General features: G+C 42.3%; 1 protein-coding gene across 1 annotated transcript; it reads right to left on the bottom strand.

The window, feature by feature from the left end:
• Window positions 1-854: 854 nt before the first annotated feature.
• LOC134586162 (transmembrane 4 L6 family member 5-like) lies at window positions 855-24377 on the bottom strand. The gene is made up of 5 exons (XM_063441666.1): window positions 24195-24377; window positions 12028-12069; window positions 2393-2586; window positions 1121-1310; window positions 855-914 (listed from the first exon to the last, which is right to left on the bottom strand). The coding sequence occupies exons 1-5, from the start codon at window positions 24375-24377 to the stop codon at window positions 855-857; spliced, it is 669 nt and encodes a 222-aa protein (XP_063297736.1).
• Window positions 24378-27453: the final 3076 nt, after the last annotated feature.

Below are 27453 nucleotides of genomic sequence, written 5' to 3' on the forward strand. Positions count from 1 at the left end.
ACACAGTCAATTTATTGTATGCAACGTGGACCATTTATAGCTCTCAAAAATGGACAGCCCATTCCCAAAAAGTGTGTAGTTTGACTGTAAATGTAATCATAACCAAACATGATTTACATAAACGAAAGCACTGATTTTCATTTTGTTTACCCTTTAGTATAGTAATCCTTAAACCGTGAAAGTATGATCACTTTGGTTGCCAATAAGCAGAAGCTCGATTGGCCTATTTAACTAGGTTGCAGCAAACAACTAGACATTTAGAAGATGGATTAGAAAACCTATATATTGATGGTTTTCACACCTATCTTGATTAAGGGGTTACCCACTTCTATTACAATAGGCATATTGATTAAAAAATTAACCACTGGTGATCCTAAAGGAACCTTTCTAGATCAGCCATGGCCAACCATTGCCCTACATATGACTATAAATGACATTGTGGCAAACACAAGTTAACATAGAAGGATAGCATGCACACCATTATATACACTCATAATAGCTGGCCAAGAAAGGAGGGATGCACAGTAGAACTGGAGAACCTGCGAGGAGGAAACAGAACTATAAGCATTGCGAGAAGAAAGAGGTGGTTGCATAGAAGAAGTTTGAAAGATGAAAGGGTGGCTGATACTGCAAGTATAAGGTGTAGGATTAAGGGATGTAGACCAGATTAAAAGATTAGTGGACTATGTAAAACTTATATAAGGTTGAGAACACTTTTGGAATATATTCTGAAAAAGAAGATAAAGAAGGAGTAGGAATGGGACTCTTGATAGTTTAAAGAAATAAACCATATATATATTTATTTATTTTTAATTGAGTATTTGGCACGAGTATTTAAATTTGTGGATGGGAGTTTATGGAAGGTATGATTGGTACACTGATGGTGTGGAAACTGACATTCTGGAGGAAGATAACTGTAGGGAAAAATGCTTATTACAGAATGATTAAATAGGAACCTTGCCTGTTGAATATTACCCCAGCTATGATCAGAGGCATATATTTAATGCTGGTAAAAGACCACTTCCTAGATAACCAAAAGTACCAGGGAGCGAAAGGAAGATACAAGCGTGGTCACTGTGATCTTTAAATATTCTTAAAATATATCAAGGAGTCAACTAACCTTTTTGGGGTCACAAAGTCCACAGCATATTCCAAAACCTGCATTTATCAACTGAGAGGTGCAAAGAACAGTCTCCATAAAGTTTATGAAAAATAAGCATGTTAAAAAGCTGGCAGTCCAGGGTACGATATTTGGTGGTTCGATGCAAACAGGGTGCACAAACGGAATGCCAAAGATATACAAATCAGCACTGTGTAGAAGATCAAATGAAGTAATAGATACAACAATCATAGATTTTCTTGCAGATCTTAATACACCCAATATAGAGTTATTAGCATTATTTTCTTAGACTTCAGGCCATCTCTTGGCTAGCCACTCCAGTTATACAATTTCCCAGCTATGAAATATATAAATATATATATATATATATATACTTGTATATTCTATGAATTCCCTTGGACACACCAGGGAAAGGGCTAACCTGTTCCGTATTCAGTGCCCTAATACACTTCATACTGCAATAACAGTGACTAGTCAATTATTTTAACTTAATGGATTACTCCAAGCACCAAAACCACAACAGCACGCTGTAGTGGCTGTGAGCCAACTGCTCATAACTATAGTGGTTAGAGTGTTTGGAGTATCCCTTTAATAGGACACTAGAGGCACCCAGACCACTTGATCTCATTGAAGTAGTCTGGGTGCAGTGTCCCTGTCCCCTTAGTTCTTGAATGTAAAGCATTGAAGTTTTCTACCAGACAGCCACTAGAGGCTCTTTCTGCAGTTTCATGGAGTTTCACGCAGTTAAACAATGTTGGCCATCCTCATGTTTTGCATGAGGATGCCTAGAGTGTTTAAAACCCCACATGGGAAAGAATTGAGTCAATACATTCCTATGGGGACTGCCCAATGCATTCGCAGTGCTTGCCCCACATGCACATTAGATTACTGTCAGGGGGATTTCGGTAGAGTAGGAGCCTGACCCAGCTCCGAGGGACATCAGCACTGGAATCAGGTAAGTGAATTAAGGGTTATGTAACCCTTTACATTGGAGGTGGGGGAATATAGTGTTAGGAATACAGCTCTAAGTGTGATAATACTGTACATTGTTCTATTGCTGATCGCATCTCCATATAGGTATCTGACTCCATGAGTCCCAGAACTAACATTCTGATTTTCTAATATTCACTGTAGTCCAAGAAGATCATAAATGTTTCAAAAGGCATGTTTCAACCCTATTATTCCTTTTTTACAACATCTAAATAAACAGTAAAAATCCAAGAATCGCAAAAGTAACTTGTTTTACCAATAAATATGGACAAGGGAACTTACTAGGAAGTGTTTGTTGGTAGAGCAGCAGAACACGGTATGGTTTTATTTGCCAAAGGATATCCCCACTCTTCTTCAGCTTCCTCGCTCGGTCTGTACAAGCAATACGGACCATTATTCAATGCAGTTATAACATACAGCAGACTAGTAAGAGCTCCAATGGTGGCCAAGGTACAAAGAACAAGGGAAAACAGCATCTGGTGAAAAAGGAATAATGTTGTCAATGTTAGACATATTACAACAAAATGTGTCCGCTACATTCAATTCATTCATTTGAAAAAATAATGATACATTTATTGCATATTAACCCCTTAAGGACCAAACTTCTGCAATAAAAGGGAATCATGACATGTCACACATGTCATGTGTCCTTAAGGGGTTAAACAACAAGATTTGCTAATGTTGAAGTACGTAAAAAACAAAAAGTGGACTTTAACCACTTCACTACCAGTATCGACTACAATTTGTTTTTACGTTCATGCATTTTGCAGCATGAAATTTAGTCTATAAAGTCTAACTCACCCTCATATACTCTCGGAATGATTACCAGTTAGTCAGGACACAATTAAGGAGCTAAATGTTTTGATGAGTATATTAAAGGAGTACTCCGAGGACCATAACCACTACTGAAAGTTTTGGCTCTTGGGTTGTTTCTTTAACTGGATGTTGCAAACATATCAAAAACTACACCCAAGTACCCATATAAATGATCAATTGTGAGGATATATAAACCCATAATCTCATTCACATGAAATACACTGGATATATCAGTCCTACGTAAAACTATCTGCACATTATACATACATGGTTGTTTTGCTACACTTTGTAGAGTCACATTTATTCACCCTTCCTCCTATTATACAGCGCTATGGAATCTGATGGCGCTATATAAATAATAAAATAATAATTATACTATGGAATGTAGTGAACTGAAAAGTAAATGTCAAAATTAAGGCAACAATAGCTGATTTGGAAAAATTATCCAATTTAATTGTAGTGCGGATTTCAATTCACTACAATTGGGTGGTAAGTGTGTAACTCTGTAATTCACACCCTATATGTATGTAGTGTGCATAAAAGCATGAGTGTGAATGATTCTCCATGTGTCTGATACATATACATATGTAATGCCTATATAAGGTGTGTGATTTATAAAATCTATGTTTATGTATATCGTGTGGGGCATATCAGTGTATTTAATGTGTCTGCTGTATGTATATGTTGGTGTAATATATGCCAGTTGTATTTACATATAAGTGTGATTGATTTCTAAGTGTAATGCAATAATTAGAAAATGTCATTATCTACTTCCCTTTGATACCATTTTATTTTTACCATCTTTATTTTCATCAGTCTGTATTTAAAGTTTCTTTTAATCTGATCTTACTTTTCCACCATTCTCTCTCACAATCTCTTTTACATATTGCCACATAAATTGGTTTTCACAGCAGGATGGGCCCGCAGCCGGAGCTTCACCCGCTCCTATGTTAATCCGGCCCTGCAATCTGTAGAGGACAGTATTTCTCTTCCAAGAGTACTCTCTTGGAAGGTCTCTGATTTAATGCTTGCAAGCTTGCTAAAAATGTCAGCTCACCCTCTCTTTCCACACACTACAGGAAGTGTCAATGGGTCATATTATTCCTATAATCGGGAACTGTGAGGAGTGAATGGACCCTGCCATTTTACTGTTAGCATCATATTAGCAGTCCAGAGTTTGATAACGATTTCAATAGCAATTTTGAATAATTTTATTTTGGGAATATACGGTTCAACTATATTTGCTGTATGTGGTCTTTATTCTCAAAGGCAGACATTGTTTTTTACATTCTGCCATTTATAGCAAACTGTACTACTAGCAATACTTTCACAAGCAAGGTATTTGGCCATTTTTTATTTATCCATTTTTGTCGCACCAACTGTATTTTTACTTGCATACCAACATTTTAGACCCTGTGTGAAATATTGTCAGATGAAGGATACAGTATTCTGTTTAAAGCTTTTCATTTTCCAAATATTTTTTTTTATTTACTTTTATTTATATATCTTTATTTTTCACTTAAAATTCACCATATAACATATTTTCAGAATAAATTACTATAATATATTGCTATGTTTACAAGATTAAACATGTCATATATAATATATAAGACCAAATTTTATTTTCTCTTTTTCTTCTTCGCTATTTTCTTTTCGTTTTTTTTTTTTTTACAATAAATATATTCATGTAAAAAAAAAAGCTAAACAAATTAACTTCATTCATACTAATACAAAGAAACACTAACTTGCCTGACTGAAAGAAGGTGAAATTGGGGATTTGATGGGGTATAGAGCTTGGTTGCTTCATCTAAGTGTTGCTTCTAAGTGTGTGTGTGGTTGGAGATATTCTGGAGAGTTTTACAGAAGCTTCAACTGTCTAAGAGTTGTGCTAAGAGTTCTTTTTTACTGTTACAGGTAAGATTCATCTGTAGGAAAAGGTTACTGACTGCACAAGGTTTGATTTCCTGTTGGTAATTATAAGGCATTTGATTGGATTAGGTAGCTACTTGCTATTGATTACTATTTAAATTAGCTATTGTTTGCTAATAAGCAGAAGCCTACCCAGGTGTTAAACATTCCTAGTGGGAGGTGATTTTAGGAGTATATAAGGGTAGTTGTCATTAGCTTGGCTAATAGAGCTTGGTTGCTTCATCTAAGTGTTGCTTCTAAGTGTGTGTGTGGTTGGAGATATTCTGGAGAGTGTTGCTTCTAAGTGTGTGTGTGGTTGGAGATATTCTGGAGAGTGTTGCTTCTAAGTGTGTGTGTGGTTGGAGATATTCTGGAGATAACCTGGAGGTAATCCGAGGTATTCAGGAGGATAAATAAAAAGTTAAGGTTTGTTTGATTTAAATTATTCACCTCATTGGAATGGCAGACTTAGTTCAGTGTAATAGTTGCTTTGCATTTGTTTCACGTTCCACTTTTTGGAGGTTTGGTTGTTGTCTAATCTGTAGACAGTTCTCTATTTTGCGGCAGGAGATTGTATTTTTGAAGTCTGAGATTTGTAAATTATCTGGTAAACAAACTCAGGCTGGAACTGCTGCAAAGCCACTGCCGCAGAGACATAGTAGGAATGGCAGATGGATTACTGTAGGATCTGGTAGACTTGGAGTTGTGGATAAAAGGCATATTGCACAGTCTGTTGCTCTATATAATTCAGTTTCTGCACTTTCAGAGTGTAGTGGTGTCGTGGAGAGAGGCACTGAGGCTAGTGGTGTTGTGCAGAGAGGCACTGAGGCTAGTGGTGTTGTGCAGAGAGGCACTGAGGCTAGTGGTGTTGTGCAGAGAGGCACTGAGGCTAGTGGTGTTGTGCAGAGAGGCACTGAGGCTAGTGGTGTTGTGCAGAGAGGCACTGAGGCTAGTGGTGTTGTGCAGAGAGGCACTGAGGCTAGTGGTGTTGTGCAGAGAGGCACTGAGGCTAGTGGTGTTGTGCAGAGAGGCACTGAGGCTAGTGGTGTTGTGCAGAGAGGCACTGAGGCTAGTGGTGTTGTGCAGAGAGGCACTGAGGCTAGTGGTGTTGTGCAGAGAGGCACTGAGGCTAGTGGTGTTGTGCAGAGAGGCACTGAGTCTAGTGGTGTTGTGCAGAGAGGCACTGAGGCTAGTGGTGTTGTGCAGAGAGGCACTGAGGCTAGTGGTGTTGTGAAGAGAGGCACTGAGGCTAGTGGTGTTGTGAAGAGAGGCATTGAGGCTAGTGGTGTTGTGAAGAGAGGCATTGAGGCTAGTGGTGTTGTGCAGAGAGGCACTGAGGCTAGTGGTGTTGTGCAGAGAGGCTTGAAGACTATGGTGAGGCCTAATAGAAAGCAGTTGTTGGTGGGGGATTCCATCATAAGAGGTGTGGAGATGGACAATGGTGGTCTTGTGAGGTGTCTTCCCGGAGCTACTGCTCACAGAGACAGGAGACGTATCTGTAATATTGTTAAGCAAGCAAAGCAGGAAGGGGAATTGGATGTACTTGTCCATTTAGGGACAAATGACTTGGCTTGCAATGAGGTTTCAGAGGTTAAGGAAGTTTTTAGTGTTTTTGCCAATGATATACGGCAGGTTGCTTCCACATTGTCATTCTCTGAAGTTCTGCCTGTGCATAACACTCAGAATGACAGGCGGATGCGTATTAGGGACTTTAACTTGTGGCTTGGTGAATGGTGTCGGGAGCAAGGATTTGGCTTTATTGCTCATGGTAGCTCTGTTTGGAATAAACTGTACAAAAAAGATGGTTTGCATCTTTCTCAAAAGGGAACAAATGTTCTCAGTGAGCAGTTCAGAGGTTTTGCTAGGATGTATTTAAACTAGGAGGGGGGGCAAAAGGGTGATAAAACATCAATCCAATTGTCCCCCAAAACAAGGACAGAAGGTGCCTGTAGCAAGTGTGTTAAAAAATGATAAGCTTAGAGTCATGTCTACAAATGCTCGCAGTTTAGGGAATAAGATCCATGAACTTGTGGCAATAATGGCAACTGATAGTGTAGATTTAGTCGCTGTTACTGAGACATGGTACAATGAGAAAAATGACTGGGACATAGCAATACCAGGGTACTCTTTATATAGAAAAGACAGGGAAGGCAAGAAAGGGGGAGGGGTGGCCCTGTATGTAAAGAATAGCATAAAATCTAGCCTAATAAAGGTTAGTGAGGCGAACATAGAGTCAGTTTGGGTTACGTTAGAATTTGGTAATCACACAGTAACTCGTGTAGGTGTGATTTATAGGCCCCCAGGACAAATTGAAGAGTTAGATAATCTACTAGTTGAAGAAATAACTAAAATGACAATGAAGGGGGAAGTTATCATCATGGGTGACTTTAATCTTCCTGATGTAAATTGGAAAACAAAAATAGCTACTTGTGCCAGGAGCACACATATTCTAAACTCCCTACTGGGATTGTCTCTAAAATAAGTCGTTGAGGAGCCAACTCGTAAAGAGGCCATACTAGATTTAGTGTTAACAAATGGAGATTTGGTATCAGATATTACTGTAGGTGAAAGTTTAGGATCCAGTGATCATCAGTCAGTGTGGTTTAATATAAGAACAGTGACCGAGTCACACCACACAAACACAAAAGTTTTAGACTTTAGAAAAACAGACTTTTCCAAAATTAGAATATGTGTAAAGGAGTCATTATCAGACTGGAGCAATTTAAATGGAGTCCAAAGGAAATGGGATTATTTAAAAGTTGCACTACTGAAGGCAACAGAAAATTGCATTAGGCTTGTCAGTAAAAGCAACAAATTCAAGAAACCACTGTGGTACTCCACAGATGTAGCCAAAATAGTAAAAAACAAAAAGTTAGCATTTAGTAATTATAAAAAAAACCAGAGTGAGGAAGACAGAATGACCTATAAGATTAGGCAGAAAGAGGCTAAGCAAGTTATAAGAGCTTCCAAATCACACACAGAAGAGAAAATAGCACAGTCAGTAAAAAAGGGGGACAAAACCTTTTTTAGATACATAAATGAGAAAAGAAAAGTAAAACAAGGATTAGTTAGATTAAAAACAAAAGAAGGAAGGTATGTAGATGAGGATAAAGGTCTAGCTGACTGCCTCAATGAATATTTTTGTTCGGTATTTACAGATGAAAATGAAGGAAAGGGACCTCAGTTAAGAAAAAGGATAAATGAGTCATTTATTACACGTGAGTTTACAGAGGAAGAGGTTCTATTTCAACTGTCAAAAGTAAAGACAAATAAGTCAATGGGACCTGATGGAATACACCCAAAGCTATTAAAAGAGCTTAGTGGTGTACTAGCAAAACCATTAACAGATTTATTTAACCAATCATTGATAACAGGAGTAGTCCCAGAAGATTGGAAGTTAGCAAATGTTGTGCCCATTCACAAGAAAGGTAATAGGGAGGAGTCGGGCAACTATAGGCCAGTAAGCCTAACTTCAGTAGTGGGGAAAGTGATGGAAACCATGTTAAAGGATAGGATTGTTGAACATCTAAAAACACATGGATTTCAAGATCAGAGACAACATGGGTTTACTTCAGGCAGATCATGCCAAACTATTCTTATTGATTTTTTTGATTGGGTAACTAAAATTATAGATCAGGGTGGTGCAGTAGACATTGCTTACCTCGATTTCAGTAAGGCTTTTGACACTGTTGCACATAGAAGGCTTATCAACAAACTACAATCTTTGAGTTTGGATTCCAATATTGTTGAATGGGTAAGGCAGTGGCTGAGTGACAGGCAACAGAGGGTTGTAGTCAATGGAGTATATTCGAAGCTTGGGCTTGTCACCAGTGGGGTACCTCAGGGATCTGTACTTGGACCCATTCTCTTTAATATTTTTATTAGTGATATTGCAGAAGGTCTTGATGGTAAGGTGTGTCTTTTTGCGGATGATACTAAGATATGTAACAGGGTTGATGTTCCAGGAGGGATAAGCCAAATGGAAAATGATTTAGGTAAACTAAAAAATGGTCAGAGTTGTGGCAACTGACATTTAATGTGGATAAGTGCAAGATAATGTATCTTGGACGTAAAAACCCAAGGGCAGAGTACAGAATATTTGATAGAGTCCTAACCTCAACATCTGAGGAAAGGGATTTAGGGGTGATTATTTCTGATGACTTAAAGGTAGGCAGACAATGTAATAGAGCAGCAGGAAATGCTAGCAGAATGCTTGGTTGTATAGGGAGAGGTATTAGCAGTAGAAAGAGGGAAGTGCTCATGCCATTGTACAGAACACTGGTGAGACCTCACTTGGAGTACTGTACACAGTACTGGAGACCCTATCTTCAGAAGGATATTGATACCTTAGAGAGAGTTCAAAGAAGGGCTACTAAACTGGTTCATGGATTGCAGGATAAAACTTACCAGGAAAGGTTAAAGGATCTTAACATGTATAGCATGGAGGAAAGACGAGACAGGGGGGATATGATAGAAACATTTAAATACATAAAGGGAATCAACACAGTAAAGGAGGAGACTATATTTAAAAGAAGAAAAACTACCACAACAAGAGGACATAGTCTTAAATTAGAGGGATAAAGGTTTAAAAATAATATCAGGAAGTATTACTTTACTGAGAGGGTAGTGGATGCATGGAATAGCCTTCCAGCTGAAGTGGTAGAGGTTAACACAGTAAAGGAGTTTAAGCATGCGTGGGATAGACATAAGGCTATCCTAACTATAAGATAAGGCCAGGGACTAATGAAAGTATTTAGAAAACTGGGCAGACTAGATGGGCCGAATGGTTCTTATCTGCCGTCACATTCTATGTTTCTATGTTTCTATGGGATTTACTCATTTCATCTTTAATAACTAACCCAAGGGGCCCAAATTTTGTCATATTTCTCTTTGGATACTCTGTCTAATGCTATGCCTGCTTCCATCCTGTATTGGAAATCCACTTGTGAGCGAATATCGTGACAATTTAATGGGCCTATATTTCTCCAGTTCCTGGCCATAAATATTTTAATTGCCGTAAAAATATGAAGAGGATTTTGCAATTTGTATTAACCCTTGGCATTTCTAAATGAAACAAAAAGAGTTGGGGAGTTATATCTGTTTGTACCCCAAGAATAAAACTTACTAGCTCATATAGAATTAATTTCATGGGATTCAGCTCATCACAATCCCACCATATGTGAGAAAAAGAGCCTACTGCCCTACTACATCTCCAGCAATCTGGAAAAAGTGTAGGTTGAAATTTATGAAGACGGGTGGGCACTAGGTTCCATCGATAAACAAGTTTAAAGTACACTTTCCGTATATTTACTCCATGTATATGCCTTTCCACTAAGTGTAGGCCCGATAACCACTCTTTGAGTGAAAAAGAGAATTGAAAATCTTGCTCCCATTTAATCAATGCTGACGCTTTATCTATTTGCTTTTGATTTTTCATAAATCTATTAAATTGGGAAGCAATTTTTTTTCTATAATGAGATTCCATAAATTGATCAATTGGGCTATTTTCCAAAAGTTCTTTGCTTAAGATAAAGGATTTTATTCTTAAGTAATTAAATAATTCTTTAGAAGGGAGATTAAATTTAAGCTGTAGCGTTGGAAAAGGTAAGATTTGATTTCCCTCTAAAAACTCCTCAAAATGTATAATTCCACACTTTACCCATTCTTGAATATTTATATCTTTTATATAATATTTTAAACATACTAGTGGGGCACTTCTTGATATATATTTGGTACCCTATTATTTTTTTAAATGCTTTACTTCATATATCATTGTATTATTCGTCGGATTATTAGATTTTATGCTTTTCACAAGCTCACTATCGCATCAAATAAGGTTCGATATTACCAAGATCAGCTTTTTTCGATATCTAGCCAAGTTGGTCTTGAGGTTGTAAAATTATCACACATAACTAGATAAACTGTCATGTTAATCATATATAATTTTTGAACGTCCGGAAAGGAAACTCCCCCCTCCCTGCAGTCTCTCTGTAGAATTTCCAATGAAACTCTGGGTCGCCTATCCTGCCAGATATAATCTGAAATCTGTTTTTGAAGACCGCGTATCGTCTGGGGATCCACCATCATATAAAGGCATTATTGATTCAGATAAATGTTACTGAAATGTTTTCAATCAAAAGTTACTCAGTAGTGAGGGGGCTAAGGCATGAAGAGAAGAAAGTTATATATTGGTGACTGCCCTTCAGTGTGTGCTTCCAAAAGATATTGCAGCCTAGTATAATCTTTCAATAACAACGGAAAAAAAATAACTACCTGACACACAGCAAATGTAAAGACTGAGTGGTTGTGGTTAATTTTTGGTGGTATATTTTACAGAATACAAATACAAACAAGCAGAACAGCCTCTCTTGCTTCTCAGTTTTTCCAACCAATTTTTGATTTTGATTTCCTTAGCCGTGACTTACTGTTTTATATATAGCTTTCCAGCCAATCCATGGTTCTAACTGACAAGCTATTTATAGAATGTCTTGTTCATATGTCAGTATAGTTCTAGTGCTAATGGACTTCTGAACAAGGAAATAAAAAATAAGTGTAACAGTTCTGTTTCTGCTTATTTGCAGGTTTTGCGTGGTATGTTGTGTATGTGTGTATATGTACTTTACTATATAAATGGCAAGCTCCATTTGGAAACAACCAAATACAAATGTTACTAGATGCTAAAAGTAGAGTAAGACTATTTTTAACCTTTGACCCCAATTAGACAAACGGATATGATACCACTTCACTCCATATATCCTCCGAGTCCTACGCTGACTCAGTCTCCAAAGGCCACTACGTTAGTTCTCTGAATTGTTTGTTTTTAATGAAATTTCATATAGGTCAATAGGCTTAAAGGCTATGAAAAACCTACAGCATTTTTGTTCACACCTTTTAAATACTTCTCTATACAGTAAAATAAAAAAATAAAAACAATGCATTCGTAGAACGTCCAAAAACATATCACATTGTTATAATGGAACTTAGAATACATCCTCCCCAATGACAGAGTACAGTTCTTGTACAAACTCGAGTGGCTCTGAGGTATGATTTCCAGGAATAAAGTGGATATCATTCAAAAGGTATATTTACTACAGGATTTTACATTTTTTTGTATAAACAGGGAAATATATAATTCCAGAAAAGTGTCTGTTACTTACACTACAACGAGGTCCACAAAAAGGCAAATATCTTACTTTATAACCAGATAGCAAAGTTTGTATTCCAGTCAGGAGAACCTACAAATACAATAATAAGTCAAACATAAGCATGCTTAGCACAAAACTGGGAGCACATTTAACACTTATTACTTATACTAATGTGTGTATTACTTCTAATTTATTACGTATTCTTACTTATTGCTAATTCTGAAATGTAAAATTTGTGTGCAGTCAAAGAAAGCAGACTGGTACATGCAATGTAGAACTATAAATTGTCACAACTATGGAAAACTAAAATACACCATGATTATGGATAGACTCTAATGCTGAACTGTGTTTGTATCTTAAATAACCGTGTTATTTTCCTATAAACTGTGTCATCTTCTTTGTCACATAACATCAAGCTGAAGCAGGTGTAAAGTTAAATGAATTGGCAACTGAATCTGACTTGGTAGTAAATTATACCGTCTGGCAGGGAAGACAGAAGCTACTTATCAATTATCGTCTTCAATTAGTCTACAAGAGAGATGTTAAAAGTTAAGGCAATTACTAAATACTATTATTTCCTGATGGCCATTTTAACAACTGGTTAACAGTTTAAACCTATTTAAACCTATTTAGTTTAGAAAAACGTTGCCTGAGAGGGGATATGATAACATTATACAAAATATATTCAGGGCCAATACAAACCATTGTGTGGAAATCTATTCACAAACCGGACTTTACATAGGACACAAGGCCATGCGTTTAGACTGGAAGAAAGAAGATTTTGTCTAAGGCAAAGGAAAGTTTTTTTTACTGTAAGAACAATCAGGATGTGGAATTCTCTGCCTGAAGAGGTGGTTTTATTAGAGTCCATACAGATGTTCAAACAGCTACTGGATGCATACTTGCAAAAACAGAATATTCAAGGATTAGTGATGTCGCGAACATGACATTTTCCGTTCGCGAACAGCGAACGCGAACTTCCGCAAATGTTCGCGAACAGGCAAACCCGGCGAACCGCCATAGACATCAATAGGCAGGCGAATTTTAAAACCCAAAGGGACTCATTCTGGCCACAATAGTGATGCAAAAGTTGTTTTAATGGGATTAACACCTAGAATGTGGCATGCCGGAGGGGGATCCATGGCAAAACTCCCATGGAAAATTACATAGTTGATGCAGAGTCTGGTTTCTAATCCATGAAGGGCATAAATCACCTAACATTCCTAAATTGTTTGGAATAACGTGCTTTAGAACATCAGGTATGATGTTGTATCGATCAGGTAGTGTAAGGGTTACGCCCGCTTCACAGTGACAGACCAAACTCCCCGTTTAATGCACCGCAAACAACCGCAAACAGTCCATTTGCACAACCGCAAACTCCCCATTTGCACAAGGTTGGATACCAAGCTAGCCATGTGCCATTCCTTGTCCTCACTGATGTCATAAAAGCTCTCTTCCTCCACCCAGCCACGTACAACACCAAGGGTCCCCGAAAGGTGACAACAAGCCCCCTGTATTTTTTTTTAAATGTACACTACTGTTACACCAGATATGAGTTGCACTGGTGTGACACTGTGCCCTGGCAGGCCCTGAAACGCACACGTGTGAAGGAAACTGACTGCTATTATTTCACAGTCAAATTTCTAGTTGTTTTTTTAATGTACACTACTGTTACGCCAGATATAAGTTGCACTGGTGTGATGCTGTGCCCAGGCAGGCCCTGAAACGCACACGTGTGAAGGAAACTGAGTGCTATTATATTACAGTCAAAAATGTTTTTTGGTTTTTTTAAATGCAAGCTATTGTGACACCAGATATGAGTGGTGGCACTGGGACCACCTTAAAAATATTGGATATCGCTAAAAATCATGATCACTATATACTAGACATGTGCAATTTGTTTCGGTCCGAATTAAAATTCGGCCGAATTTCAGATAATTCGGACATTCGGGTGCTCCCGAATGTCCGAATAGTTGAATTGCCGAAGTGCTGAAGTGCCGAATTGCTGAAGTGCCGAGGCTCCGAAGTTGCCGAAGTTCCGAGGTGTCAAAGTGCCGAAGTTCCGAAGCACAGTATTGCCTAAGTACGAATATACTTACCCATTGAAAGAAGAAGAATGTTACACTGTATACAATTTCAAATAAAAAGTATACAAACATAGACAGGATTCAGCTGTAAGCATTTGCAACATTTACAACAATCAAGTAACACACATTCATATAAAATGTAAGTTACTAAGCCAGTCAGTGTAATGACAGGAATTAATAAGTAGATAACTCCCTAATTCCCACGGTATTAGGGAGCTATCTACTAAAAGACTGAAAGACCTAAATTGGTCTTTCAGGCAAATGTACTAATACTAAGTAAAAATTACTTAGTATTAGTAAATTATGCCCCTACTCGCTATTCCGCGAGTAGGGGCATGTCTATTAAACAGTGAGCAGTCTGTGGCTGCTCACTGTTAAAAAATAAATAAAAAATAAAAAAGGGTCCCCCTCCCTGAGCGGGTGGGGGCCCTAAAGTAAAAAAAAGGGGGGAGGACCTATTGTCCTCCCCACCGGCCCCCACCCCTGAGCGGCGGGTGGGGTCCCTAAAGTAAAAAAAGGGGGGAGGACCTATTGTCCTCCCCACCGGCCCCCACCCCTGAGCGGCGGGTGGGGGCCCTAAATACATATTTAACCATTTTACACAGCGTGGGAAAGTTCTGTGGAATTTTCCAACGCTGTGTAATTTGACTCATAACACTCTGATTGGTGGATTAAGTAACCAATCAGAGAGTTATGAGTCAAATTACACAGCGTAAGAAAATTCCAAAGAACTTTCCCACGCTGTGTAAAATGACACAGAGCACTCTGATTGGTGGATTTCAAACCAACCAATCAGAGTGCTGTGACAGGTAAATGTAGAGACTTACCTGTCAATCTCTTCATTTACCTGTCAGAGCATTCTGATTGGATGGCTTAAACCCACCAATCAGAGTGCTCTGAGCATAATTGCAGGGTGGGGCAAGCTCAGTCTGCACGGAGCCCTCGCCGGGTGAAGATGGATAATTTTTTTTTGCGCTCGTTTTTTTTTTTTTATTGCGTCGGTTATTATGGATTTTTATTTGGCCTTTTTGGGGGCTGAAAAAAGAAGATTTTAGAAGAAAGAAAACATCGAATGGTAAGTGTATTTTTATTTTTAAAGGTACTTAGTTAAATGGTCCCCCCTCATAATTTTTAGGGTGAGGGGGGTAGGTAGGAGTTTATTTTCTGGGGGGAGGGGGTGACTAGGGGTTTCGGGACCCCTAGTCTCCTGCGGGGGAGGGGGGTTAAATTTTCATTTAGGGCCCCCACCCACCGGTCAGGGGTGGGGGCCAGGGGGGAGGACATTAGGTCCCCCCCCCCTTATTCTTGTTTAGGGCCCCCACCCACCGCTCAGGGGTGGGGGCCAGGGGGAGAACAATAGGTCCCCCATTTGTATTTAGGGCCCCCACCCGCCGCTCAGGGGTGGGGGCCAGGGGGGAGGACATTAGGTCCCCCCCCCTTATTTTTTTTTAGTGCCCCCACCCACCGCTCAGGAGTGGGGGCCAGGGGGGAGGACATTAGGTCCCTCCCCTTATTCTTGTTTAGGCCCCCACCCACCGCTCAGGGGTGGGGGCCAGGGGGGAGGACATTAGGTCCCCCCCTTATTCTTGTTTAGGGCCCCCACCCACCGCTCAGGGGTGGGGGCCAGGGGGGGGACATTAGGTCCCCCCCCATTTGTATTTAGGGCCCCCACCCGTCGCTCAGGGGTGGGGGCCAGGGGGGAGGACATTAGGTGTGTCCCCCCTTATTCTTGTTAAGGGCCCCCACCCACCGCTCAGGGGTGGGGGCCAGGGGGGAGGACATTAGGTCCCCCCTAAATTTTTATTTAGGGCCCCCACCGCCGCTCAGGGGTGGGGGCCAGGGGGGAGGACATTAGGTCCCCCCTTATTCTTGTTTAGGGCCCCCACCCACCGCTCAGGGGTGGGGGCCAGGGGGGGACATTAGGTCCCCCCCATTTGTATTTAGGGCCCCCACCCGTCGCTCAGGGGTGGGGGCCAGGGGGGGGGACATTAGGTCCCCCCCCCATTTGTATTTAGGGCCCCCACCCGTCGCTCAGGGGTGGGGGCCAGGGGGGAGGACATTAGGTGTGTCCCCCCTTATTCTTGTTAAGGGCCCCCACCCACCGCTCAGGGGTGGGGGCCAGGGGGGAGGACATTAGGTCCCCCCTAAATTTTTATTTAGGGCCCCCACCGCCGCTCAGGGGTGGGGGCCAGGGGGGAGGACATTAGGTCCCCCCTTATTCTTGTTTAGGGCCCCCACCCACCGCTCAGGGGTGGGGGCCAGGGGGGGGACATTAGGTCCCCCCCATTTGTATTTAGGGCCCCCACCCGTCGCTCAGGGGTGGGGGCCAGGGGGAGGACATTAGGTGTGTCCCCCCTTATTCTTGTTAAGGGCCCCCACCCACTGCTCAGGGGTGGGGGCCAGGGGGGAGGACATTAGGTCCCCCCTAAATTTTTATTTAGGGCCCCCACCGCCGCTCAGGGGTGGGGGCCGGTGGGGAGGACAATAGGTCCTCCCCCCTTTTTTTTACTTTAGGGCCCCCACCCGCTCAGGGAGGGGGGACCCTTTTTTTTTTTTTTCTTTTAACAGTGAGCAGCCACAGGCTGCTCACTGTTTAATAGACATGCCCCTACTCGCGGTATTGCGAGTAGGGGCACAATTTACTAATACTAAGTAATTTTTACTTAGTATTAGTAAATTTGTCTGAAAGACCAATTTAGGTCTTTCAGCCTTTTGGTAGATAACTCCCTAATACCGTGGGAATTAGGGAGTTATCTACCAAGCGGCTGCAACAAAAGTCCCAAAAAGTCCGGAAATGCGGGAGGGATAATGTATAATAAACACAGGTTACTGGCTATGGGAGGATAATGTATAATAAACACAGGTTACTGGCTATGGGAGGGATAATGTATAATAAACACAGGTTACTGGCTATGGGGGGATAATGTATAATAAACACAGGTTACTGGCTATGGAGGGATAATGTATAATAAACACAGGTTACTGGCTATAGGGGGATTATGTATAATAAACACAGGTTACTGGTTGTGGGGGGATAATGTATAATAAACACAGGTTACTGGTTGTTGGGGGATAATGTATAATAAACACAGGTTACTGGCTATGGGGGAGATAATGTATAATAAGCACAGGTTACTGGCTATGGGGGGATAATGTATAATAAACACAGGTTACTGGTTGTGGGGGATAATGTATAATAAACACAGGTTACTGGTTGTGGGGGGATAATGTATAATAAACACAGGTTACTGGCTATGGGGGGGAATAATGTATAATAAACACAGGTTACTGGCTATGGGAGGATAATGTATAATAAACACAGGTTACTGGCTATGGGGGGATAATGTATAATAAACACAGGTTACTGGCTAGGGGGGATAATGTATAATAAACACAGGTTACTGGCTATGGGGGATAATGTATAATAAACACAGGTTACTGGCTATGGAGGATAATGTATAATAAACAAAAAAAAACAAAAAAACAATACAAAAAATATAAAAAATAAATGAATGCAGCTTCAGAATTAATCTAAATTGTATGCTGTCTAGGAGGTGGGAGGGTCTGGGAGGGAGGGTCTGCTGCTGGAATGTGTCTGCTGACTGTGAGGTACAGGGTCAAAGTTTACTCAATGATGACGAATAGGGGGCGGACCGAACTTCGCATATGTTCGCCATCCGTGGCGAACGCGAACACGCTATGTTCGCCGGGAACTATTGGCCAGCTAACCGTTCGGGACATCACTATCAAGGATATAATCTTTCAATGTAGGGTAATAACTGCTTGATCCAAGGATAAATCTGACTGCCATTCTGGGGTCAAGAAGGAATTTTTTTCCTAGCTTGTTGCAAAATTGTGCTTCAAACTGGGTTGTCTTTTTTTGCCTTCTTTTGGATCAACAGCAAAAAACAAATGTAAGGAAGGCTGAACTTGATGGACGCAAGTCTCTTTTCAGCTATGCAACTATGTAACTATATAACTGCCACAGTGTCAGTAACTGACTGGGAGAAGCATAGAAATGAGCCCAAATTTGGAAGTTGAAATGTTTGGTGAAGACAAAAGGATTTTATTAATGACACGGAGGCTCCTATTATGCTATCTCTTTCTTACTTTATTCCTCAGCAGCAAAGAAAAATATAACTGAAAGAGAAAATATGTAGAATATGAATATATAACAGATACAACCATATCTGCCTAGTAACAGGGCAGCCAATCAGTCTCTAGGAACAGTCCATAAATCTCTATCCTTGTACTTCCACTCCCTCTTTCTTTGCTGCTGTCCTCAGACCAGCTAAGTATTAATTTTCTCTCCTACATAGTGTGCTTGATTTTATTTACTAGGGTTATGTACCCTGTTTTTACTGCCTAATTATTATTGTTGATTACATTGTTTGCTATTTTCTGTATTTTTGCGTTTATTTAGTCTATTTTTATTGATGTTTTATTACTGTTTGCCTCCCCTGCGTATTCCCGCCGCTTCCCCTGTCTGTGTTGCCTTTTCACTCTCCCAGACAGGGTTCACGGCTAGCAGGGGAGACTTACACTCCTTTGGTTCCCTTCCCTCTCCCCTCGCGGCTGCGTGTGCGGCCGCGTCTATTTGCCGACCCGATCGCTGTCTCCTCGCACCCGCTGGTGCGAGGGTGTTCCCGGCCGCGTGTGATTCACGCGCTCCCCGGCCATTGGCGGGGGAGGAGCTTGGTGGCAGCGCGGCGCGCTCTGCACACGGCGGCCATCTTCTGCCTCATCACACGAGGCTGGGCGGCTTTTTTCAGCGGGTCGGCTTCCTTACCTCTCTCCCTTAATAACTGTTCTGTGCAGGTATTTGCTTGTGGGTTAATCAACCCCTTATTGTTAGCTTTGTGTGTTCTACCTAATACTGCTCTGATTCAGTATTGCATCGGTTGCTCGGTGCCTGATTATTATTTTTTAAAGGTGCAGTACATATATTTATATTCTGCTCTGCGCATTATGCAGGCTGGAGGTGAGGGTTCTGGTAGCCCCAGTTACCCCATTATGGACTCCTCTCAGACCCCTACTGCAGGGGACTTAGGCCTTACTCCCTCCCAGGAGTTCCAGGCCCTTATTGATTCGACTATGCAGAGGGCTCTGGCTTCGGCCATGGGGACCGTGTCCTCGTCCCTCTCCCACACTATTCAACAGGCATTAACACTGCCTTTGGCCCCTGTCATGTTGCCTGCTCCCATGCCTGCAGTTCAGACTCAGGCGGGTCGCAAGGCTCAAACCAAGGTTAAACATGTCTCTCCAGATGTGACGCAGGTGTTACCTGCCCTGACTGACGTGCCCATGGCCGTCCAAGATGGCGCGTTTCCACGCAAGAGAGCCGCTGGCCGGGCAAAATCGGCCAGAAAATGGAAACGGGCGCGTGCCCGTGATGATGGATCGGATACCGATCAGACTGGAGAGTCGGATTCGGACCCCCCTGATTACGCCTCCTATGAGGAAGGGGGCTCCGGCGATGAGGCGGAGTTTGACGCTTCGAAACTTCCTCCGGGTGAGGGGCAGGACATCGGTGATCCTCAGGGTTACCCCCTGTTCGATCCCGATGACCTTCGCCATCCTCGCTCGGCGGAATGGGACCCACCCGCGCACATTGCCAGTTATCTGGCACTTCGTATGCGTACCCCTCTCTCCAAAGAGGGACGCAGTAAATTGAGGGCCGAGTGCCCGAGGCCTTCCTGCCTGATGCGGCGTGCAAGACGCCAGAGGTTGACCCTCAGATCTCCCAATTCCTGGCTAAAACAGGTTGGAAGCCCAGGAAAGGGCTGGAGTTTTCACTGCACAATTGCCAGGACAAGATCCTGGACACCCTGGGCCCCGCTGCCAAGCTCTATGAGCTTTTGGAGGCAGCTAAAGCTGGAACGAAACCCATCGACCTCGATGAGGCGATTGGGTGGGTCCAGAGGTTGATTTGCCTCCTTGGCAACGCAAATACAGCCATGTCGGCTGAACGCCGCAAGGCGATTTTGCTCAAGATTGAGCCAAAGCTAGTAAACCTTGCTGTGAAGGAGCCGGGTGCCTCGGCCAAAGGTATGCTCTTTGGGGAGTGCTTTGTCAAGGATTTAGGCTCCTTTGTGCGTACCTTCACCGCTCTTGATAAAGCGCAGTCTAACCTGAAGCGGGTTTTTGGCCCTAAGGTTTTCCATGGGGCCGGGAGGTATAGGAGCCGTCCGCCCGGCCGTGGAGCTCGAGGTCCCTTGCGGACCCACAGAGGTTCCTTCTCCGCCCCCGAGCCTACCAGGAGTATAAGCCAGCGCCCTTCTTCCCCTCACGTGGGAGACCTTGGCAAAGTCGAGGAGGTCGTGGACAACCCTCATACAGACGCCCTTACAGTGAGTACCCCAAAACGTATGTCTTGCAGGACAAGTGTGGGGGGCAGATTAGCGCTATTTCTAGATATGTGGAATATGATCGCCACAGATGTATGGGTTCTGGAGACGGTCAGGGGTTTCCGCCTGGATCTGTTGTCTCCCCCTGTCCAGACTTTTATCCCACAGGAACTGAGACTGCCGGACGGTCAGTCCGAGCTAATTACCGCGGAGATGGCGGAATTGTCTGCCAAACGGGCCATTCAAGAAATCCCTTACGACCACCCAGGATTTCTGAGCAATTTGTTTCTCGTCGCCAAGAAAGGCGGAGGTGTCCGCCCGGTGATAAACCTCAAACACCTAAATTTTTTCCTCCGTTACCATCACTTCAAGATGGAAGGTGCCCACTGTCTCCGGGACCTGCTCCGTCAAGGAGATTGAATGGTCAAATTGGACCTCAAAGATGCCTACTTGACTATACCCATGGCAAAAGAGCACTGGGACTTATTGCACTTTACGTGGCAAGGTCGTCGATGGCGGTTTACCTGTCTGCCGTTCGGTCTCTCTTCGGCTCCATGGTGTTTCACGAAGGTGATGAAGCCCGTGGTGGCTTTCCTCAGGGCCCGAGGGGTCCGCATGATTATTTACCTGGACGACATACTGATTATGTCCTCGTCCCCCGACCAACTTCTCAGACACTTGGGATGGACGGTGAACCTCCTGGAAGGCCTGGGCTTCCTCGTGAATTGGAAAAAATCCATTGTGGGACCGGTACAGAGGATAGAATTCCTGGGCTTCGAGGTCGATTCGGTCACCCAGTTTCTGTTCCTACCGGAGACCAAACTTCGGTCGATGAAGAAGGAGATACGGCGTGCACTACGGGCCACCGCTCTTTCCGTCCGACAACTGGCGAGAGTGATCGGCCTCTTGGCCTCATCAATTCAAGCGATTTTCCCGGGCCCATTACACTACCGGGCCCTACAACGTTTGAAAGGTTCCCATCTTTGGGCCGGGGGCTCGTACGAGAGCGTATTGACCCTGGACGACGACTCCAGAGACGAGCTACGATGGTGGTTGGACCACATGGAGGCATGGAGCGGCCGGGCCATCTTCGGCTCCGCGCCGGACATGGTTATAGAGTCGGACGCGAGCCTACACGGTTGGGGCGCTCGCTGTGGCAGTGTCTCCACCGGTGGAAGATGGTCCGAGGTCGAGTCGACTTTACACATAAATTGCCTGGAACTTCTGGCAGGTTCGTTCGCCATTCGGAGCCTATCTCCGAATCGAGGGAATTGCTGCGTACTCCTGCGCATGGACAATGTGTCCGCAGTCAGGTACATAAACCACCTGGGTGGTACGAAATCGAAACAGCTGGCGAACCTGGCAAGGGACTTCTGGCAGTTTTGCCTCCACAACGCTATATCGGTTACGGCCGAACATATTCCGGGACTGGACAACGAATGGGCGGATTGGAATTCGCGTTACCTGAAAGATTCAGGAGATTGGCATTTACTATCCTCAACCTTTCAAAGGATGGATCGGCTATGGGGTCCTCTACACCTGGACTTGTTCGCGTCCAGACTGAACTCCCAACTGCCCCAGTACTTCAGTTGGAGGCCGGACCCAACAGCCGCTGCGGTGGACGCGTTCTTACAGACGTGGCCGCAAGGGCGCCACTTTGCGTTCCCACCGTTCAATCTGATATCACGGACGCTGACGTACGCGACCAGACAGGATTGCACGCTAGTGATGGTGGTTCCCCTGTGGCAATCTCAACCGTGGTTTCCCCGTCTCCTGGAAATGGCCATAGACGTCCCACGAATGATCGCAATGAGGCCGGATGTGCTTCTAGACCCGGATGGGAACTCGCACGAATTGGTGGATCAGAACTTGCTCCAACTCACGGCCTGGCTGATCTCAGGGGACCCTGGTGTGTCGCGGACGTTTCGCAGGCGACTGCTCGACTCTTGGAGAATGCCTGGGCACCAGGTACCAGACAGGCTTACAAGTCCGCATGGCGCGTGTGGTCTAGCTGGTGCTTGGGAAGATTGCTGGATCCACTTTCTGCCCCTCTAACTGCAATGCTCAGTTTCCTGACTGAACGTTTCGATTCGGGTTTGGCATATCGTACCCTTAATGTTTATAGATCGGCTATTTCAGCCGGACACAGAGGGATAGATGGATCTCCGATTGGACAACATCCTGTTGTGTGCCGACTGTTGAAGGGTATCCGTTTCGCTAGGCCTCCAAGCTCTAGATACTCATCATTTTGGGATGTTAACGTTGTCCTTGGTTTTTTGGACTCCTGGCCCTGTAATGAGGACCTGACTCTCAAACAGTTGTCATGGAAACTGGTCATGCTTCTGTGCTTACTTTCGTGCAAAAGGGTATCGGACGTCAGGGCTCTGGATTGGAACGCGATTTCGTTCACCCCCGAAGGTGTGTCGTTCAATATCTCAAGGAGGACTAAGTCGGCTTCCAAGTCGGTGGACTACCCTAGATGCTCCGTCAGACCGACTTTATGTCCTGTGGCTTGTCTCCAGGTCTATTTGGCTCATACTCGACAGCTGAGGTCAACGGACTTGCCTCCACTATTTATTTCCTTTAAGGCACCGTTTCTACCAGTCTCCTCGACTACGTTAGCCCGATGGGTTAAGGGTCTACTTTCCGCTGCAGGAATTGATACTTCGATTTTTTCGGCTCATTCGGTTAGGGGTGCCATGGCATCGAAGGCTTCTACGATGGGATGTCGTCTGGACGATATCTTGAGAGCGGCGGACTGGTCTAAGGAATCTACGTTCCGTGATTTTTATTTCCGCCTGATTGAACATGTTTCTTCGTTGGTTGTGGCTCAGCTTTAAACTAGCATAATAGGAGCCTCCGTGTCATTAATAAAATTCCCAGATTTTACTATTAACATGACGTAAAGTCATGATTTTATTAATGACACGGAGGCGAGTATTATTCCCACCCACCTGCCCATGGATCTGGGGTAAGTTTACATTTATGGTTCAATCGGGATGATCTTCTTCCTCATGGTGAGTATACTTGGTTTACTTGTATTGAATGCATATTCTTGTAGGGTGTGACATATATTCATATTATTCTAACTAGGATGCTCGTTGTGTACAAGTTTTATGTATACGATATGTTACACTCAGGTCCTAAGTTTGGAGTTTACCACATATTTCTTTGTTTTTACAGCTTGATTTCGTTATGTGGAAATTACCAGTTTGAAAGTTACTCGTTACTTATATGGATGTTTCGGTTTGGGTCTTCGGTTCAGAAGGCAAAGAAGAGGAAGTGGAAGTACAAGGATAGAGATTTATGGACTGTTCCTAGAGACTGATTGGCTGCCCTGTTACTAGGCAGATATGGTTGTATCTGTTATATATTCATATTCTACATATTTTCTCTTTCAGTTATATTTTTCTTTGCTGCTGAGGAATAAAGTAAGAAAGAGATAGCATAATACTCGCCTCCGTGTCATTAATAAAATCATGACTTTACGTCATGTTAATAGTAAAATCTGGGAATTTCAAGCTAGTTTCTGTGTTAGTTTAACCCCTTAAGGACACATGACATGTGTGACATGTCATGATTCCCTTTTATTCCAGAAGTTTGATCCTTAAGGGGTTAAAACACGGACTGAGCAGAAGCTTGAACGATAAAGAGGAGCATGATAGTTCTCCAACTACTATACAATAGTATTTACGGTGATTTTTCTAGATTTAGACCTCAGTAGATTATGTGAAATCTGATTTAGTTGCTCCTTGTAGGACAATTATATTTTTGAACTCACCAAAACACCCCCTAACCAAAATCCAACATGAAAACTGTCCATAACGTATGTACCGATAAGCCCCTTCTGCAGGTAGGACCCATCGCAGTTTGGGAAGAGCAGGGACAGGTTCAGGAGAAGAGACAGTACAGATAGAACAAAAAGGCTGAGGCCGACACACCGGGAACATTTTCCCACACACATTTCCGCAGAGAACCTGAAATTAAATATTAAATTCATTTTAAATATAAGACATAATTCCACAAGTACGAAGCAAGTAAAGTTGGTAATTAAATGAAAATGTTAACATCAGAAAGTGAATAGGCCTGTTTATTACCAGTACACAGTGAAGCAAATTGTGAATAAAAGTAGTTTGTATCACTTAACTGTTAAAGGTGCAATCTAAGGAATATAATCCAAACAATATCATTGCTGTCCAAAGTTGAATGGACAATCTGGATTTTAGTTTGGTCAAGCTGCAGATGAAGGTCAGGCTTTACATGTCAAGAGAGGATCAACAACATCACTGTAATAATACTTAGCCTGAGTTAAACCGGTAAATAAATCAATAAATAATAAGAAAGTGTTGAGAATGTCTGCGTACATTGGAATTAATGAGCAAGTGTACAAACAATACAAATAGTAACTCGTCCTACAGCACTCTACAGTTGCAGCCCAGAGCAGCTGGGTTACCGAAGGTTGGTGCAAACTCTGGTCTCTGTTTACTAAGCAGTGTTCTGAGATGAGTTTCCAAACTGCTTCTACGGAGTTATACACTAAAGTAAGAATTCAAAGTGAATTTCAAAGTCCAAAATTACAGAATTGGAAAAACTTTCAAAGTCAGCTGTGCTTTAAATTGACCTACTTTGGCCTAAAATCTGAAATTCACTTTGAATTCTTACTTTAGTAAATAACCCTGGAAAATTTTAGATCAAAACAGTCAAGCTTAAAAAAAAAAAAAAAACTTTGCTGGAGTCAGTCGTACATACAAATCCCCGTTTAGTGACTAAATATCTAAAGATTTTAATTAATTTAATTTGTATTTCCATTTCCAGAGCTAAAGAAATAATTATAAAAATAAAATAAAAAGTTGCAACTGTTTTATGTTATTGAAGATGAAGAATATTGGTACATAAACAGAGACATGTACGTATTTAATAGTTACTTACTGTATCTCTTAGCTGGGTATCAATTACCTTCCGGAAGAATGCTAACAGATATAGTGCTGTTCTTTAACGGGTAGAACACAGATAGGTGGTGATTTGGTAACAGCAGTACAAACATGAATTAATCAGTATCTGGAGTAGATATTTTCATGTCAGAGTTCACTGTTTTGTCTTCCTCTTGCCTTTGCCATATATAGATATACACACACTAAGAGTAGGAGAGGGCAGGGAAGAGAGATGAGGTGGCAAATATCGCATTAAATGAGGAAATTAGTGACTTTGCACAATTAAAGACAGCAGGGACATGCATCTATCATTTTAATTGTGGTAGATGAATTGTTTTTTGGTACTGTAAATTATAGTCCTATATATTTTCACCTACACCTATTGCTCCTCTCGCTGACCATTAATCTAGATTACGCTAATTATCGATGGGGTACATACTAAGCCATACCACACTAGCCAGGTTCTTGGAGAGTTTGTTTATTGAAAGGGTTACGATGAAAGTAGCTCAGTGGAGAGAAATGCATTTCTGGCTTGGGGTGGTGCCAGCCACATCTTATATACTGGTTACACATAATTACAAAACCATAGTTAATAAAGCTAACGCAAAAAAAAAACTAAGAATAGGTTAATACATCCTTACCTAATATTGAAGCATTAAATGACAGGTTTATACTTGGCAATATAATGAGCCATAGACTCTTCTATGCATTTAGCAAAACAGGGATATGGGAGACACAGGAGGCATCCATATCTAAGTTTTTTCATATCACACTTCAAGGACAGGATACACAAAACACACATTTTTACTTACTTAAATTTATTTTTCCTGAAGGTTAGAGGCAGTGCTTTTACCAATGGAATTTCTAATCTGGAGGGAAAAAACAGGCAGGCAATTCTCCAAATTTTTAACATCCTCTCCCTAATTAAATCCTTTCTGTTAAGTAGCATCTCCTCTTGAACATACCCAGAAAATACACAAGCCAAATACCTGAAAAACACTGAGTTTATTAGAAAAAAAGGGGGGGGGGGGGTATATAGCACTGCCTCTCATCTTCAGGAAAAAGAAATTTACGGTAAGTAAAAATTTATGTTTTTCCCTTCAGATTAGAGGCAGTGCTTTTACCAATGGGATATGACAAAGCAATTCCTGAGGGCGGGTTTTATTTCACCACTGCTTGAAGCACCTTACGCCCAAAAGCTGCATCCTCCGAGGCCAGTATGTCTAACCTGTAGTGTCTTGAGAACGTATGCAGAGAGGACCAAGTAGCCGCTGAACAAATCTGAGAAGGTGAAGCAGCTGCTCGCAGAGCCCATGATGTAGAAACAGCTCTAGTAGAATGGGCCTTTATGGGACCTGCAATTTCTGCGCCACTTGTGGAATATGCCAAAAGAATACAATCCTTCAGCCATCTAGCCAGCGAACTCTTTGAAGCCTTCATACCCTTCCTTGTGCCATTGAACAAGACAAAAAGACTGTTATCCTTCCGAAAGGATTCCGTAGCTTTAAGATATTGCATAAGACATCTCTTCACGTCTAGGCAGTGAAATTTACTTTCCAAGGCGTTAGAAGGATTCTGACAAAAAGTAGGCAACACAACTTCTTGGTTGATGTTAGAAGCAGTCAAAACCTTAGGGATGAACGATGGGTCGAGCTTTAAAACCACCTTGTCTTGATGAAAAACCAAAAAAGGAAAATTCGGAGTGGATCTCACCCACTCTCTTGGCTGATGTGATTGCCACCAAAAAAACGTTTTTTAATTAAACAATCTTCAGGGACGCACTCTCTATTGGTTCAAAGGGTGGCTCACAAAGAGCGGAAAGGACTAAGTTTAGATCCCAGGGAGGACAGGTTTCCCTAATATTGGGAACCAAACGGGTCAGAGCTCTGAAGAACCTTGATATCAGAATGTTTGAGGCTAAACATCGGAAAGAAAAGAAACTGATCGCAGAAACTTGTAATTTCAACGAAGCAGGTTTTAAACCCTTTGCAAATCCCATCTGAAGGAAACTGAGAATCTTCTGGATGGATGCAGAAACAGAGTTGACTTAAAACCTACAACACCACTGACAAAATATCTTCCAAATCCTAGAGTAGATTTTAGACGTAG

Source organism: Pelobates fuscus, chromosome 2, assembly GCF_036172605.1.
Source record: "Pelobates fuscus isolate aPelFus1 chromosome 2, aPelFus1.pri, whole genome shotgun sequence".
NCBI classification, from domain to species: domain Eukaryota; kingdom Metazoa; phylum Chordata; class Amphibia; order Anura; family Pelobatidae; genus Pelobates; species Pelobates fuscus.